This window comes from Scyliorhinus canicula, chromosome 12 (assembly GCF_902713615.1).
Source record: "Scyliorhinus canicula chromosome 12, sScyCan1.1, whole genome shotgun sequence".
Taxonomy (NCBI): domain Eukaryota; kingdom Metazoa; phylum Chordata; class Chondrichthyes; order Carcharhiniformes; family Scyliorhinidae; genus Scyliorhinus; species Scyliorhinus canicula.
The window spans coordinates 51752430-51770894 of record NC_052157.1 but is presented as its reverse complement, the minus strand read 5'-3'; the positions used below and the strand labels follow the sequence as shown (position 1 = coordinate 51770894).

At 46.8% G+C, this 18465-nt stretch overlaps 1 protein-coding gene across 1 annotated transcript in view; it reads right to left on the bottom strand.

Moving 5' to 3' along the window:
• Positions 1-17355, bottom strand: part of LOC119974233 (zinc finger protein 235-like) — a 48029-nt gene extending 30674 nt beyond the window's left edge. The window contains exon 1 of the mRNA XM_038813001.1: positions 17316-17355. Coding sequence (XP_038668929.1) covers positions 17316-17355 — 40 coding nt within the window. The remainder of the gene's footprint in view (positions 1-17315) is intronic.
• Positions 17356-18465: the final 1110 nt, after the last annotated feature.

Below are 18465 nucleotides of genomic sequence, written 5' to 3'. Positions count from 1 at the left end.
CTGTTGCTTCACAGCACCAGGGTCTCGGGTTCGATTCCCGCTTGGGTCACTGTCTGTGCGGAGAATACACGTTCTCCCCGTGTCTGCATGGATTTTCTCTAGGTGCTCGGTTTCCTCCCACAAGTCCCGAAAGACGTGCTGTTAAGTGAATTCAACGTTCTAAATTCTCCTCTTCTGAACCAGAACAGGCGCCGCAATTTGGCGACTAGGGGCTTTTCACAGTAACTTCATTGCAGTGTTAATGTAAGCCTACTTGTGAGAATAAAGATTATTATATAATTGCATTAAAACAGCGATATTCCTATCGTCAAATCCTCTCGCTATGAAGGCCAAAATACCATTTGCCTTCTTTACTGCCTGCTGTACCTGCACGCTTACTTTCAGCAATTGATGCACGAGGATACCAAGGTCTTGCTGGGTATCTACCTTTCTCAATTTACACCCATTCAAATAATAATCTGCCGTCCTATTTTTGCCACCGAAGTGGATAATCTCACGTTTATCTATATTATACTGCATCTGCCATGCATGTGTTCACTCACTCAGTCTGTCCAAATCCCATTGAAGCATCTCTGCATCCTCCTCACAGCTCACCCTCCCACCCAACTTTGTATCATCCGCAAATTTGGTGATAATACATTTAGTTCTCTCGTTCAAAACATTGATATATAATGTGAACAGTTGGGGTCCTAGCACAGATCCCGGTGGTACCCCTCTAGTCACTGCCTGCCAATCGCCCATATGTTATACATTATGTAATCCTAATTATTAGTTGTGAATGGATACAGATAATTCCGAAACAAATGTACTCTTTTGATTGGTATATGTTAATCACTTAGAAGGTAAGGATCAGACAGGCTTTGTTAAGGGTAGACATCTGACGTCAAACATCAGGCGCCTGCTGAGCGTGACAATGACCCCATCCGGGGAAAGAACACCAGAGGTGATTATCTCCCTGGCCGCAGAAAAAGCCTTCGACACAGTCGAATTGAAGTACTTCATAGAGGTACTGGAGAGGTTTGGGCTCGGAGCAGGGTTCACTGCCTGGGTGAAACTCCAGTACCACTCTCCCACAGCGAGCATGCAGACCAATACCACCAGCTCTAAATACTTCCAGCTGCACAGAGGCACAAGGCCTGCTGTCTGCACTCCTATTTGCCCTGGTGATTGAACAACTGGTTCTCATTCTATGCCGATGACCTGCTCCTGTGTGTCTCGGACCCTCAAAGCAACATGGAGGGGGATTGTGACACTCCTGAAAGAGCTCAAACTTTCTCGGACTACAAACTCAACTTGATCAAAAGTGAAATCTTCCCAGTTAACCCACAAGGGAGAGGGACAAGCCCAAAATAAATTCTACCTGCTGATCCAAATTGCCCACGACTGGACACGAATTCACAAATTGAACCTGACTAGTCTGATGGAGGAGGTAAAGAAGGACCTGCAGAGGTGGGACATACTCTCTCACTCCCTGGCGGGGAGGTTGCAGACAATTAAGATGAACGTACTGCCCAGGGTCCTCATCCTGTTTGAAAGAGTGAGGGGATGGGTAAGGGAGCCAGAAGCAGAATGGCTAAGAATGGAGGAGAGTTTCTGCATAGGAATGTCCCGCCAGGCTCTTGTCATAGCAACACACCCATCCCCGACAGCTAAGCACCCCATAAGCTCAGTGGTAATAGCCATGGTCTGGTCATGGAACTAGCTGAGGTAGCACTTCAGCCTTACTGACATGTCCACCATAGGCCCATCTGCAACAATCACAGATTCACAATTGACTCCTCCTTTAAAAGGTGGAGACAGGACAGGGGGGCATTGATAGTTAGGGACGACAGACGCCGAGACACTCAATGATAGAGGAACTGTTGGATGCAGGCGACTTTGGTCGGGGGAACTGCGCGGACACGGATGTCCAACTGTTAGAAGAGGCAATTGAAAATGGTGCACAAAGCATACCTAACCAGAACTAGATGAGCAGGTTCTTCTCGGAGGGAGAGGACAAATGTGAACGGTGCCAGGGAGGCCCGGCCTACCACATGTTCCAGGCATTCCCCAGACTTCCCGGGTACAGGACAGCCTTCTTTGCGGCAATGTCCAAGGTTGTGGCGGTGAGGGTGGAGCCAAGCTCGAAAGTGGCAGTCTTCGGGGTATCAGTCCAGCCAGAACTCTTCATGGGGAAGCGGGCTGACACTATTGTCTCTCTCTCTGATTCCAGGTATTGGGGATATTCTCTCTCACTGATTCCGGGTATTGGGGATATTCTCTCACTCGGATTCCGGGTATTGAGGATATTCTCTCTCTGATTCCGGGTATTGGGGATATTCTCTCTCTGATTCCGGGTATTGGGGATATTCTCACTCTCTGATTCCGGGTATTGCGGACATTCCCTCTCTCTCTGATTCCGGGTATTGGGGATATTGCCTCTCTCTGAATCTGCGTATTGGGGATATTCTCTCTCTCTCTGATTCCGGGTATTGGGGATATTGCCTCTCTCTGATTCCGCGTATTGGGGATATTCTCTCTCTCTCTGATTCCGCGTATTGGGGATATTCTCTCTCTCTCTGATTCCAGGTATTGGGGATATTCGCTCTCTGATTCCGGGTATTGGGGATATTCTCTCTCTGATTCCGGGTATTGGGGATATTCTCTCTCTGATTCCGGGTATTGGGGATATTCTCTCTCTGATTCCGGGTATTGGGGATATTCTCACTCTCTGATTCCGGGTATTGCGGACATTCCCTCTCTCTCTGATTCCGGGTATTGGGGATATTGCCTCTCTCTGATTCCGCGTATTGGGGATATTCTCTCTCTCTCTGATTCCGGGTATTGGGGATATTCTCTCTCTCTGATTCCGGGTATTGGGGATATTCTTTCTATCTGATTTTGGGTATTGGGGATATTCCCTCTCTCTCTGATTCCGGGTATTGGGGATATTCCCTCTCTCTGATTCCGGGGATTGGGGATATTTTCTCTCTCTCTGATTCCGGGTATTGGGGATATTCTCTCTCTCTCTCTCTGATTCCGGGTATTGGGGATATTCTCTCTCTCTGATTCCGGCTATTGGGGATATTCTCTCTCTGATTCCGGGTATTGGGGACATTTTCTGTCTCTCTCACTGATTCCGGGTATTGGGGATATTCTCCCTCTCTGATTCCGGGTATTGGGGATATTCTCTCTCTCTGATTCCGGGTATTGGGGATATTCTCTCTCTGATTCCGGGTATTTGGGATATTCTCTCTCTCTCTGATTCCGGGTATTTGGGATATTCTCTCTCTCACTGATTCCGGGTATTGGGGATATTCTCTCTCTCTCTCTGATTCCGGGTATTTGGGATATTCTCTCTCTCACTGATTCCGGGTATTGGGGATATTCTCTCTTTCTCTCTGATTCCGGGTATTGGGGATATTCTCTCTCTCTCTCTCTGATTCCGGGTATTGGGGATATTCTCTCTCTATCTGATTCTGGGTATTGGGGATATTCTCTCTCTCTCTCTGTGTCTGATTCTGGGTATTGGGGATATTCTCTCTCTGATTCCCAGTATTGGAGATATTGTCTCTCTATGTCTCTGATTCCGGATATTGTGGAAATTCTCTCTCTCTCTCTCTGATTCCGGGTATTGGGGATATTCTCTCTCTGATTCCGGGTAATGGGGATATTCTCACTCTCTGATTCCGGGTATTGCGGACATTCCCTCTCTCTGTAATCCGGGTATTGGGGATATTCTCTCTCTCTGATTCCGGGTGTTGGGGATATTCTCTCTCTCTGATTCCCAGTATTGGGGTTATTCGCACTCTGTTTCCGGGTATTGGGGATATTCTCTCTCTCTGATTCCGGGTGTTGGGGATATTCTCTCTCTCTGATTCCCAGTATTGGGGTTATTCGCACTCTGTTTCCGGGTATTGGGGATATTCTCTCTCTCTGATTCCAGGTATTGGGGATATTCTCTCTCTCTGATTCCGGGTATTGGGGGTATTCTCTCTCTCTCTCTGATTCCGGGTATTGGGGATATTCTCTCTCTCTTTCTGATTCCGGGTATTGGGGATATTCTCTCGCTCTCTGATTCCGGGTATTGGGGGTATCCTATCGCTCTCTCTGACTCCGGGTACTTGGGATATTATCTCTCTCTGTTTCTTGGTATTTGGGGATATTCTCTCGCTCTCTGATTCCGGGTATTTGGGATATTCTCTCTCTCTGATTCTGGGTATTGGGGATATTCTCTCTCTTGGATTCCGGGTATTGGGGATATTCTCTCTCTCGGATTCCGGGTATTGGGGATATTCTCTCTCTCTGATTCCAGGTATTGGGGACATTCTCTCTCTCTGTCTCTGATTCCGGGAATTGGGGATATTCTATCTCTGATTCCGGGTATTTGAGATATTCTCTCTCTCACTGATTCCGGGTATTGGGGATATTCTCTCTCTCTCTGATTCCGGGTATTTGGGATATTCTCTCTCTCACTGATTCCGGGTATTGGGGATATTCTCTTTCTCTCTGATTCCGGGTATTGAGGATATTCTCTCTCTCTCTCTGATTCCGGGTATTGGGGATATTCTCTCTCTCTCTCTGATTCCGGGTATTGGGGATATTCTCTCTCTCTGATTCTGGGTATTGGGGATATTCTCTCTCTGATTCCGGTTATTGGGGATATTCTCACTCTCTGATTCTGGGTATTGCGGACATTCCCTCTCTCTCTGATTCCGGGTATTGGGGAGATTCTCTCTCTCTGATTCCGTGTTTTGGGGATATTCCCTCTCTCTGATTCCGAGTATTGGGGTTATTCGCTCTCTGTTTCCGGGTATTGGGGATGTTCTCTCTCTCTCTGATTCCAGATATTGGGGATATTCTCTCTCTGATTCCGGGTATGGGGCTATTCTCTCTCTCTCTGATTCCGGGTATTGGGGATATTCTCTCTCTCTCTCTGATTCCGGGTATTGGGGATATTCTCTCACTCTCTGATTCCGGGTATTGGGGATATTCTCTCTCTCTCTCTCCGATTCCGGGTATTGGGGATATTCTCTCACTCTCTGATTCCGGGTATTGGGGGTATTCTATCGCTCTCTCTGACTCCGGGTACTTGGGATATTCTCCCTCTCTGATTCCGGGTATTGGGGATATTCTATCCCTCTGATTCCGGGCATTGGGGATATTCTCTCTCTCTCTGATTCCGGGTATTGGGGATATTCTCTCTCTCTGATTCCTGGAATTGCAGATATTCTCTCTCTAATTCCGGGTGTTCGGGATATTCTCTCTCCCGCTGATTCCAGGTATTGGGGATATTCTCTCTCTCCCTCTGATTCCGGGAATTGGGGATATTCTCTCTCTGATACCAGGTATTGGGGATATTCTCTCTCTCTCTCTGATTCCCGGTATTAGGGATATTCTCTCTCTCTGATTCCGGTTATTAGTGATATTCTCTCTCCGATTCCGGGTTTTGGGGATATTCTCTCTCTGATTCCGGGTATTGGGGATATTCTCTCTCTCTCTCTGATTCCGGGTAATGGGGATATTGTCTCTCACTCTCTGATTCCGGGTATTTGGGATAGTCTCTCTCTCACTGATTCCGGGTATTGAGGATATTCTCTCTCTCTGATTCCAGGTATTGGGGATATTCTCTCCCTCTGATTCCGTCTATTGGGGGTATTCTCCCTCTCTCTGATACCGGGTATTGGGATATTCTCTCTCTCTCTCTGATTCCGGGTATTGGGGATATTCTGTCTCTCTCTCTGTCTGATTCTGGGTATTGGGGATATTCTCTCTCTGATTCCCGCTATTGGAGATATTCTCTCTCTCTCTCTCTCTCTGATTCCGGGTATTGGGGATATTCTCTCTCTCTCTGATTCCGGGTATTGGGGATATTCTCTCTCTGATTCCGGGTAATGGGGATCTTCTCTCTCTGATTCCGGTTATTGGGGATATTCTCACTCTCTGATTCCGGGTATTGCGGATATTCCCTCTCTGTGATTCCGGGTATTGGGGATATTCTCTCTCTCTGATTCCGGGTATTGGGGATATTCTCTCTCTCTGATTCCGGGTGTTGGGGATATTCTCTCTCTCTGATTCGGGTATTGGGGGTATTCTCTCTCTCTCTGATTCCGGGTATTGGGGATATTCTCTCTCTCTCTCTGATTCCGGGTATTGGGGATATTCTCTCGCTCTCTGATTCCGGGTATTGGGGGTATTCTATCGCTCTCTCTGACTCCGGGTACTTGGGATATTATCTCTCTCTGTTTCTTGGTATTTGGGGATATTCTCTTGCTCTCTGATTCCGGGTATTTGGGATATTCTCTCTCTTGGATTCCGGGTATTGGGGATATTCTCTCTCTTGGATTCCGGGTATTGGGGATATTCTCTCTCTCTGATTCCAGGTATTGGGGACATTCTCTCTCTCTCTCACTGATTCCGGGTATTGGGGATATTCTCCCTCTCTGATTCCGGGTATTGGGGATATTCTCTCTCTGATTCCGGGTATTGGGGATATTCTCTCTCTCTGATTCCAGGTATTGGGGACATTAGAACATAGAACAGTACAGCACAGAACAGGCCCTTCAGCCCTCAATGTTGTGCCGAGCCATGATCACCCTACTCAAACCCACATATCCACCCTATACCCGTAACCCAACAACCCCCCCCCCCCCTTAACCTTACATTTATTAGGACACTACGGGCAATTTAGCATGGCCAATCCACCTAACCCGCACATCTTTGGACTGTGGGAGGAAACCGGAGCACCCGGAGGAAACCCACGCACACAGGGGGAGGACGTGCAGACTCCACACAGACAGTGACCCAGCCGGGAATCGAACCTGGGACCCTGGAGCTGTGAAGCATTTATGCTAACCACCATGCTACCCTGCTGCCCTAATTCCGGGTGTTCGGGATATTCTCTCTCCCGCTGATTCCGGGTATTGGGGATATTCTCTCTCTCCCTCTGATTCCGGGAATTGGGGATATTCTCTCTCTGATTGCAGGTATTGGGGATATTCTCTCTCTCTCTCTCTGATTCCCGGTATTAGGGATATTCTCTCTCTCTGATTCCGGTTATTGGTGATATTCTCTCTCCGATTCCGGGTTTTGCGGATATTCTCTCTCTGATTCTGGGTATTGGGGGTATTCTCTCTCTCTGATTCCGGGTATTGGAGATATTCTCTCTCTCTCTCTGATTCCGGGTATTGGGGATATTCTCTCTCTCTCTCTGATTCCGGGTATTGGGGATATTCTCTCGGTCTCTGATTCCGGGTATTGGGGGTATTCTATCGCTCTTTCTGACTCCGGGTACTTGGGATATTATCTCTCTCTGTTTCTTGGTATTTGGGGATATTCTCTCGCTCTCTGATTCCGGGTATTTGGGATATTCTCTCTCTGATTCTGGGTATTGGGGATATTCTCTCTCTTGGATTCCGGGTATTGGGGATATTCTCTCTCTGATTCCAGGTAGTTGGGATATTCTCTCTCTCTGATTCTGAGTATTGGGGATATTCTCTCTCTCTGAATCCGGGTATTGGGAATATTCTCTCTCTCTGATTCCGGATATTGGTGAAATTCTCTCTTTCTGATTCCGGGTATTGGGAGTATTCTCTCTCTCTCTGATTCCGGGTTTTGGGGATATTCTCTCTCTCTGATTCCGGGGATTGGGGGTATTCTCTCTCTCTGATTCCGGGTATTGTGGAAATTCTCTCTCTCTGATTCCGGATATTGGGGATATTCTCTCTCGCTCTCCGATTCCGGGTATTCTCTCTCTCTCTGATTCCGGGTATTGGGGATATTCTCTCTCTCTCTCTGATTCCGGGTATTGGGGGTATTCTCTCGCTCTCTCTGACTCCGGGTAGTTGGGATATTCTCTCTCTCTGATTCTGAGTATTGGGGATATTCTCTCTCTCTGAATCCGGGTATTGGGAATATTCTCTCTCTCTGATTCCGGATATTGGTGAAATTCTCTCTTTCTGATTCCGGGTATTGGGAGTATTCTCTCTCTCTCTGATTCCGGGTTTTGGGGATATTCTCTCTCTCTGATTCCGGGGATTGGGGGTATTCTCTCTCTCTGATTCCGGGTATTGTGGAAATTCTCTCTCTCTGATTCCGGATATTGGGGATATTCTCTCTCTGATTCCAGGTATTGGGGATATTCTCTCTCTGAATGCGGGTATTGGGGATATTCTCTCTCTGTGATTCCGAGTATTGGGGTTATTCGCTCTCTGATTCCGGGTTTTGGGGATATTCTCTCTCTCTCTGATTCCGCGTATTGGGGATATTCTCTCTCTCTCTCTCTCTGATTCCGGGTATTGTGGAAATTCTCTCTCTCTGATTCCGGGTATTGGGGATATTCTCTCTCCCTCTGATTCCGGGTATTGGGGATATTCTCTCTCTTTGGATCCGGGGATTGGGGATATTCTCTCTCTCTGTTTCCGGGTATTGGGGATATTCTCTCTCTGATTCCACGTATTGGGGAAATTCTCTCTTTCTGATTCCGGGTATTGGGGATATTCTCTCTGTCTCTCACTGATTCCGGGTATTGGGGATATTCTCTCTCTCTGATTCCACGTATTGGGGATATTCTCTCTCTCTCTGATTCCGGGTATTGGGGATATTCTCTCCCTTTCTCTCTGATTCCGGCTTGTTGGGGATATTCTCTCTGATTCCGGGTATTGGGGATATTCTCTCTGATTCCGGGTATTGGGGGTATTATCTCTCTCTCTGATTCCAGATTTTGGGGATATTCTCTCTCTCTGATTCCGGGAATTGGGGAAATTCTCTCTCTTGCTCTGATTCCGAGTATTGGGGATATTCTCCCTCTCTCTGATTCCGGGTATTGGGGATATTCTCTCTCTCTCTCTCTCTCTGATTCCGGGTATTGGAGATATTCTTCCTCTCTCATTCCGGGTATTTGGGATATTCTCTCTCTCTGATTCCGGCTATTGGGGGTATTCTCCCTCTCTCTGATTTTGAGTATTGGGGATATTCTCTCTCTCTGAATCCGGGTATTGGGAATATTCTCTCTCTCTGATTCCGGGTATTGGGGATATTCTCTCTCTCTGATTCCACGTATTGGTGAAATTCTCTCTTTCTGATTCCGGTATTGGGGATATTCTCTCTCTCTGATTCCACGTATTGGTGAAATTCTCTCTTTCTGATTCCGGGTATTGGGGATATTCTCTCTCTCTCTGATTCCGGGTATTGGGGATATTCTCTCTTTCTGATTCCGGGTATTGGGGATATTCTCTCTCTCTCTGATTCCGGGTATTGGGGATATTCTCTCTCTCTGATTCCGGGTATTGGGGATATTCTCTCTCTCAGATTCCGCATATTGGGGAAATTCTCTCTCTTGCTCTGATTCCGAGCATTGGGGATATTCTCTCTCTCTCTGATTCCGGGTATTGGGGATATTCTCTCTCTCTCTCTGATTCCGGGTATTGGAGATATTCTTTCTCTCTGATTCCGGGTATTGGGGATATTCTCTCTCTCTGATTCCGGCTATTGGGGGTATTCTCCCTCTCTCTGATTTCGGGTATTGGGGATATTCTCTCTCTCTCCGATTCCGGGTATTGGGGATAATCTCTCTCTGATTCCAGGTATTGGGGATATTCTCTCTCTCTCTGATTCCAGGTATTTGGGATATTCTCTCTCTCTCTGATTCCGGGTATTGGGGATATTATCTCTCTCTCTGATTCCGCGTATTGGGGATATTCTCTCTCTCTGATTCCAGGTATTGGGGATATTCTCTCTCTCTGATTCCGGGTATTGGGGATATTCTCTCTCTGATTCCGGGTATTGGGGATATTCTCTCTCTCAGATTCCGCATATTGGGGAAATTCTCTCTCTTGCTCTGATTCCGAGCATTGGGGATATTCTCTCTCTCTCTGATTCCGGGTATTGGGGATATTCTCTCTCTCTCTCTGATTCCGGGTATTGGAGATATTCTTTCTCTCTGATTCCGGGTATTGGGGATATTCTCTCTCTCTGATTCCGGCTATTGGGGGTATTCTCCCTCTCTCTGATTTCGGGTATTGGGGATATTCTCTCTCTGAATGCGGGTATTGGGGATATTCTCTCTCTGTGATTCCGAGTATTGGGGTTATTCGCTCTCTGATTCCGGGTTTTGGGGATATTCTCTCTCTCTCTGATTCCGCGTATTGGGGATATTCTCTCTCTCTCTCTCTCTGATTCCGGGTATTGTGGAAATTCTCTCTCTCTGATTCCGGGTATTGGGGATATTCTCTCTCCCTCTGATTCCGGGTATTGGGGATATTCTCTCTCTTTGGATCCGGGGATTGGGGATATTCTCTCTCTCTGTTTCCGGGTATTGGGGATATTCTCTCTCTGATTCCACGTATTGGGGAAATTCTCTCTTTCTGATTCCGGGTATTGGGGATATTCTCTCTGTCTCTCACTGATTCCGGGTATTGGGGATATTCTCTCTCTCTGATTCCACGTATTGGGGATATTCTCTCTCTCTCTGATTCCGGGTATTGGGGATATTCTCTCCCTTTCTCTCTGATTCCGGCTTGTTGGGGATATTCTCTCTGATTCCGGGTATTGGGGATATTCTCTCTCTCTCTCTGATTCCGGGTATTGGGGATATTCTCTCGCTCTCTGATTCCGGGTATTGGGGGTATTCTATCGCTCTCTCTGACTCCGGGTACTTGGGATATTATCTCTCTCTGTTTCTTGGTATTTGGGGATATTCTCTTGCTCTCTGATTCCGGGTATTTGGGATATTCTCTCTCTTGGATTCCGGGTATTGGGGATATTCTCTCTCTTGGATTCCGGGTATTGGGGATATTCTCTCTCTCTGATTCCAGGTATTGGGGACATTCTCTCTCTCTCTCACTGATTCCGGGTATTGGGGATATTCTCCCTCTCTGATTCCGGGTATTGGGGATATTCTCTCTCTGATTCCGGGTATTGGGGATATTCTCTCTCTCTGATTCCAGGTATTGGGGACATTAGAACATAGAACAGTACAGCACAGAACAGGCCCTTCAGCCCTCAATGTTGTGCCGAGCCATGATCACCCTACTCAAACCCACATATCCACCCTATACCCGTAACCCAACAACCCCCCCCCCCCTTAACCTTACATTTATTAGGACACTACGGGCAATTTAGCATGGCCAATCCACCTAACCCGCACATCTTTGGACTGTGGGAGGAAACCGGAGCACCCGGAGGAAACCCACGCACACAGGGGGAGGACGTGCAGACTCCACACAGACAGTGACCCAGCCGGGAATCGAACCTGGGACCCTGGAGCTGTGAAGCATTTATGCTAACCACCATGCTACCCTGCTGCCCTAATTCCGGGTGTTCGGGATATTCTCTCTCCCGCTGATTCCGGGTATTGGGGATATTCTCTCTCTCCCTCTGATTCCGGGAATTGGGGATATTCTCTCTCTGATTGCAGGTATTGGGGATATTCTCTCTCTCTCTCTCTGATTCCCGGTATTAGGGATATTCTCTCTCTCTGATTCCGGTTATTGGTGATATTCTCTCTCCGATTCCGGGTTTTGCGGATATTCTCTCTCTGATTCTGGGTATTGGGGGTATTCTCTCTCTCTGATTCCGGGTATTGGAGATATTCTCTCTCTCTCTCTGATTCCGGGTATTGGGGATATTCTCTCTCTCTCTCTGATTCCGGGTATTGGGGATATTCTCTCGGTCTCTGATTCCGGGTATTGGGGGTATTCTATCGCTCTTTCTGACTCCGGGTACTTGGGATATTATCTCTCTCTGTTTCTTGGTATTTGGGGATATTCTCTCGCTCTCTGATTCCGGGTATTTGGGATATTCTCTCTCTGATTCTGGGTATTGGGGATATTCTCTCTCTTGGATTCCGGGTATTGGGGATATTCTCTCTCTGATTCCAGGTAGTTGGGATATTCTCTCTCTCTGATTCTGAGTATTGGGGATATTCTCTCTCTCTGAATCCGGGTATTGGGAATATTCTCTCTCTCTGATTCCGGATATTGGTGAAATTCTCTCTTTCTGATTCCGGGTATTGGGAGTATTCTCTCTCTCTCTGATTCCGGGTTTTGGGGATATTCTCTCTCTCTGATTCCGGGGATTGGGGGTATTCTCTCTCTCTGATTCCGGGTATTGTGGAAATTCTCTCTCTCTGATTCCGGATATTGGGGATATTCTCTCTCGCTCTCCGATTCCGGGTATTCTCTCTCTCTCTGATTCCGGGTATTGGGGATATTCTCTCTCTCTCTCTGATTCCGGGTATTGGGGGTATTCTCTCGCTCTCTCTGACTCCGGGTAGTTGGGATATTCTCTCTCTCTGATTCTGAGTATTGGGGATATTCTCTCTCTCTGAATCCGGGTATTGGGAATATTCTCTCTCTCTGATTCCGGATATTGGTGAAATTCTCTCTTTCTGATTCCGGGTATTGGGAGTATTCTCTCTCTCTCTGATTCCGGGTTTTGGGGATATTCTCTCTCTCTGATTCCGGGGATTGGGGGTATTCTCTCTCTCTGATTCCGGGTATTGTGGAAATTCTCTCTCTCTGATTCCGGATATTGGGGATATTCTCTCTCTGATTCCAGGTATTGGGGATATTCTCTCTCTGAATGCGGGTATTGGGGATATTCTCTCTCTGTGATTCCGAGTATTGGGGTTATTCGCTCTCTGATTCCGGGTTTTGGGGATATTCTCTCTCTCTCTGATTCCGCGTATTGGGGATATTCTCTCTCTCTCTCTCTCTGATTCCGGGTATTGTGGAAATTCTCTCTCTCTGATTCCGGGTATTGGGGATATTCTCTCTCCCTCTGATTCCGGGTATTGGGGATATTCTCTCTCTTTGGATCCGGGGATTGGGGATATTCTCTCTCTCTGTTTCCGGGTATTGGGGATATTCTCTCTCTGATTCCACGTATTGGGGAAATTCTCTCTTTCTGATTCCGGGTATTGGGGATATTCTCTCTGTCTCTCACTGATTCCGGGTATTGGGGATATTCTCTCTCTCTGATTCCACGTATTGGGGATATTCTCTCTCTCTCTGATTCCGGGTATTGGGGATATTCTCTCCCTTTCTCTCTGATTCCGGCTTGTTGGGGATATTCTCTCTGATTCCGGGTATTGGGGATATTCTCTCTGATTCCGGGTATTGGGGGTATTATCTCTCTCTCTGATTCCAGATTTTGGGGATATTCTCTCTCTCTGATTCCGGGAATTGGGGAAATTCTCTCTCTTGCTCTGATTCCGAGTATTGGGGATATTCTCCCTCTCTCTGATTCCGGGTATTGGGGATATTCTCTCTCTCTCTCTCTCTCTGATTCCGGGTATTGGAGATATTCTTCCTCTCTCATTCCGGGTATTTGGGATATTCTCTCTCTCTGATTCCGGCTATTGGGGGTATTCTCCCTCTCTCTGATTTTGAGTATTGGGGATATTCTCTCTCTCTGAATCCGGGTATTGGGAATATTCTCTCTCTCTGATTCCGGGTATTGGGGATATTCTCTCTCTCTGATTCCACGTATTGGTGAAATTCTCTCTTTCTGATTCCGGTATTGGGGATATTCTCTCTCTCTGATTCCACGTATTGGTGAAATTCTCTCTTTCTGATTCCGGGTATTGGGGATATTCTCTCTCTCTCTGATTCCGGGTATTGGGGATATTCTCTCTTTCTGATTCCGGGTATTGGGGATATTCTCTCTCTCTCTGATTCCGGGTATTGGGGATATTCTCTCTCTCTGATTCCGGGTATTGGGGATATTCTCTCTCTCAGATTCCGCATATTGGGGAAATTCTCTCTCTTGCTCTGATTCCGAGCATTGGGGATATTCTCTCTCTCTCTGATTCCGGGTATTGGGGATATTCTCTCTCTCTCTCTGATTCCGGGTATTGGAGATATTCTTTCTCTCTGATTCCGGGTATTGGGGATATTCTCTCTCTCTGATTCCGGCTATTGGGGGTATTCTCCCTCTCTCTGATTTCGGGTATTGGGGATATTCTCTCTCTCTCCGATTCCGGGTATTGGGGATAATCTCTCTCTGATTCCAGGTATTGGGGATATTCTCTCTCTCTCTGATTCCAGGTATTTGGGATATTCTCTCTCTCTCTGATTCCGGGTATTGGGGATATTATCTCTCTCTCTGATTCCGCGTATTGGGGATATTCTCTCTCTCTGATTCCAGGTATTGGGGATATTCTCTCTCTCTGATTCCGGGTATTGGGGATATTCTCTCTCTGATTCCGGGTATTGGGGATATTCTCTCTCTCAGATTCCGCATATTGGGGAAATTCTCTCTCTTGCTCTGATTCCGAGCATTGGGGATATTCTCTCTCTCTCTGATTCCGGGTATTGGGGATATTCTCTCTCTCTCTCTGATTCCGGGTATTGGAGATATTCTTTCTCTCTGATTCCGGGTATTGGGGATATTCTCTCTCTCTGATTCCGGCTATTGGGGGTATTCTCCCTCTCTCTGATTTCGGGTATTGGGGATATTCTCTCTCTGAATGCGGGTATTGGGGATATTCTCTCTCTGTGATTCCGAGTATTGGGGTTATTCGCTCTCTGATTCCGGGTTTTGGGGATATTCTCTCTCTCTCTGATTCCGCGTATTGGGGATATTCTCTCTCTCTCTCTCTCTGATTCCGGGTATTGTGGAAATTCTCTCTCTCTGATTCCGGGTATTGGGGATATTCTCTCTCCCTCTGATTCCGGGTATTGGGGATATTCTCTCTCTTTGGATCCGGGGATTGGGGATATTCTCTCTCTCTGTTTCCGGGTATTGGGGATATTCTCTCTCTGATTCCACGTATTGGGGAAATTCTCTCTTTCTGATTCCGGGTATTGGGGATATTCTCTCTGTCTCTCACTGATTCCGGGTATTGGGGATATTCTCTCTCTCTGATTCCACGTATTGGGGATATTCTCTCTCTCTCTGATTCCGGGTATTGGGGATATTCTCTCCCTTTCTCTCTGATTCCGGCTTGTTGGGGATATTCTCTCTGATTCCGGGTATTGGGGATATTCTCTCTGATTCCGGGTATTGGGGGTATTATCTCTCTCTCTGATTCCAGATTTTGGGGATATTCTCTCTCTCTGATTCCGGGAATTGGGGAAATTCTCTCTCTTGCTCTGATTCCGAGTATTGGGGATATTCTCCCTCTCTCTGATTCCGGGTATTGGGGATATTCTCTCTCTCTCTCTCTCTCTGATTCCGGGTATTGGAGATATTCTTCCTCTCTCATTCCGGGTATTTGGGATATTCTCTCTCTCTGATTCCGGCTATTGGGGGTATTCTCCCTCTCTCTGATTTTGAGTATTGGGGATATTCTCTCTCTCTGAATCCGGGTATTGGGAATATTCTCTCTCTCTGATTCCGGGTATTGGGAATATTCTCTCTCTCTGATTCCACGTATTGGGGATATTCTCTCTCTCTGATTCCGGCTATTGGGGGTATTCTCCCTCTCTCTGATTTCGGGTATTGGGGATATTCTCTCTCTCTCCGATTCCGGGTATTGGGGATAATCTCTCTCTGATTCCAGGTATTGGGGATATTCTCTCTCTCTCTGATTCCAGGTATTTGGGATATTCTCTCTCTCTCTGATTCCGGGTATTGGGGATATTATCTCTCTCTCTGATTCCGCGTATTGGGGATATTCTCTCTCTCTGATTCCAGGTATTGGGGATATTCTCTCTCTCTGATTCCGGGTATTGGGGATATTCTCTCTCTGATTCCGGGTATTGGGGATATTCTCTCTCTCAGATTCCGCATATTGGGGAAATTCTCTCTCTTGCTCTGATTCCGAGCATTGGGGATATTCTCTCTCTCTCTGATTCCGGGTATTGGGGATATTCTCTCTCTCTCTCTGATTCTGGGTATTGGAGATATTCTTTCTCTCTGATTCCGGGTATTGGGGATATTCTCTCTCTCTGATTCCGGCTATTGGGGGTATTCTCCCTCTCTCTGATTTCGGGTATTGGGGATATTCTCTCTTCACCGATTCCGGGTATTGGGGATAATCTCTCTCTGATTCCAGGTATTGGGGATATTCTCTCTCTCTCTGATTCCAGGTATTTGGGATATTCTCTCTCTCTCTGATTCCGGGTATTGGGGATATTATCTCTCTCTCTGATTCCGCGTATTGGGGATATTCTCTCTCTCTGATTCCAGGTATTGGGGATATTCTCTCTCTCTGATTCCGGGTATTGGGGATATTCTCTCTCTGATTCCGGGTATTGGGGATATTCTCTCTCGCTCTCTGATTCCGGGTATTGGGGATATTCTCTCTCGCTCTCTGATTCCGGGTATTCTCTCTCTCTCTGATTCCGGGTATTGGGGATATTCTCTCTCTCTCTCTGATTCCGGGTATTGGGGGTATTCTCTCGCTCTCTCTGACTCCGGGTAGTTGGGATATTCTCTCTCTCTGATTCTGAGTATTGGGGATATTCTCTCTCTCTGAATCCGGGTATTGGGAATATTCTCTCTCTCTGATTCCGGATATTGGTGAAATTCTCTCTTTCTGATTCCGGGTATTGGGAGTATTCTCTCTCTCTCTGATTCCGGGTTTTGGGGATATTCTCTCTCTCTGATTCCGGGGATTGAGGGTATTCTCTCTCTCTGATTCCGGGTATTGTGGAAATTCTCTCTCTCTGATTCCGGATATTGGGGATATTCTCTCTCGCTCTCCGATTCCGGATATTCTCTCTCTCTCTGATTCCGGGTATTGGGGATATTCTCTCTCTCTCTCTGATTCCGGGTATTGGGGGTATTCTCTCGCTCTCTCTGACTCCGGGTAGTTGGGATATTCTCTCTCTCTGATTCTGAGTATTGGGGATATTCTCTCTCTCTGAATCCGGGTATTGGGAATATTCTCTCTCTCTGATTCCGGATATTGGTGAAATTCTCTCTTTCTGATTCCGGGTATTGGGAGTATTCTCTCTCTTTGATTCCGGGGATTGGGGGTATTCTCTCTCTCTGATTCCGGGTATTGTGGAAATTCTCTCTCTCTGATTCCGGATATTGGGGATATTCTCTCTCTCTGCATCCGGGTATTGGGGATATTCTCTCTCTCTCTCTGATTCAGGCTGTTGGGGATATTCTCACTCTCTCTCTCTCTGATTCCGGGTATTGTGGAAATTCTCTCTCTCTGATTCCGGATATTGGGGATATTGTCTCTCCGATTCCGGGTATTGGGGATATTCTCTCTTTCTGAATCCGGGTATTGGTGATATTCTCTCTTTCTGAATCCGGGTATTGGTGATATTCTCTCTCCGATTCCGGGTATTGGGGATATTCTCTCTTTCTGAATCCGGGTATTGGTGATATTCTCTCTCCGATTCCGGGTATTGGGGACAGGGTCAACGCCTCCTTACCTGAAAATGGCGCCCGCTGGGTGTTCAGGCCGTGACGCATGCCTGCCCACTCTGCGCCTGCGCGGTTTCTGTAATCGATGCAGCGGCTTCTCCCTCGCGCGGAACTATGGGAGGATCCGGCGCCATTTGTCATTTCTTTTGGGATCAGGACAGCCTTGACTGAACCTGCTAAATCGGTATTCTAGACTACAATATCACGAAATTAACCATGACCTCTTGTCTTTTACCCCATTACGTTTCCTGCCTTCGTGACTTCATTGGTACTCGAGGTTTTCAAGAAGTCCGTGAGAAATACTTGTTGGGTTACGGGTATAGGGTGGATATGTGGGTTTGAGTAGGGTGATCATGGCTCGGCACAACATTGAGGGCCGAAGGGCCTGTTCTGTGCTGTACTGTTCTATGTTCAACACCTATATCATCAACACCAAACCCTGTGCTATCCTCAACTCCTTGAACGACGATATATGGAACTATTCTTTATCACGAGCGTTATGGACTTTCACAGTAACTTCATTGCAGTGTTAATGTAAGCCTACTTGTGACAATAGTAAAGATTATTATTTTTTGCTGCTTCATTTTACTGTCAGTTGTTTTTAATTAGTTTAGTAAAGCCAGGGGAGTCCAATTAATTTTTAAAAAGTATTTTTATTCAGAAAACAACATTACCTACACAAGGCCCTGTACCTCTCACTGATTCACCAAAGGAGCAGTGCTCCAAAAGCTAGGGTTTGAAACCATCCTGTTGGACTTTGACCTGGTGTTGTAAGACTTCTTACTGTGCTCACCCCAGTCCAACGCTGGCATTTCCACATCAGGGTCCTTTCTGGTCAGCCCCACATTACCTGAGTTTATAAGCTGCACTGCTCATACTGGGGGAGCTTGTAGCACCAATGGGCACAAAACGGACTGCCTTCCCCCTCTTCCGCAGCTTCATTCACAGCCAGCTGTCCCTGGAGAGGGAGCATTATGTGTCCACGGGCATTCTCGAGGTCTTCCGTGCCTGGTGGGCACCGCAGGGGTTGGATTGCTTTATCAAACCCTCTTTTAACATTATGATTTGATGTTGCTAAGTTTCCGTTTTTCTGTGTTCGTTTTGGGCAACGCCCCTACCAGTAGGGGACCCTTTTAATTTATCCTTGAGTTAATTTTT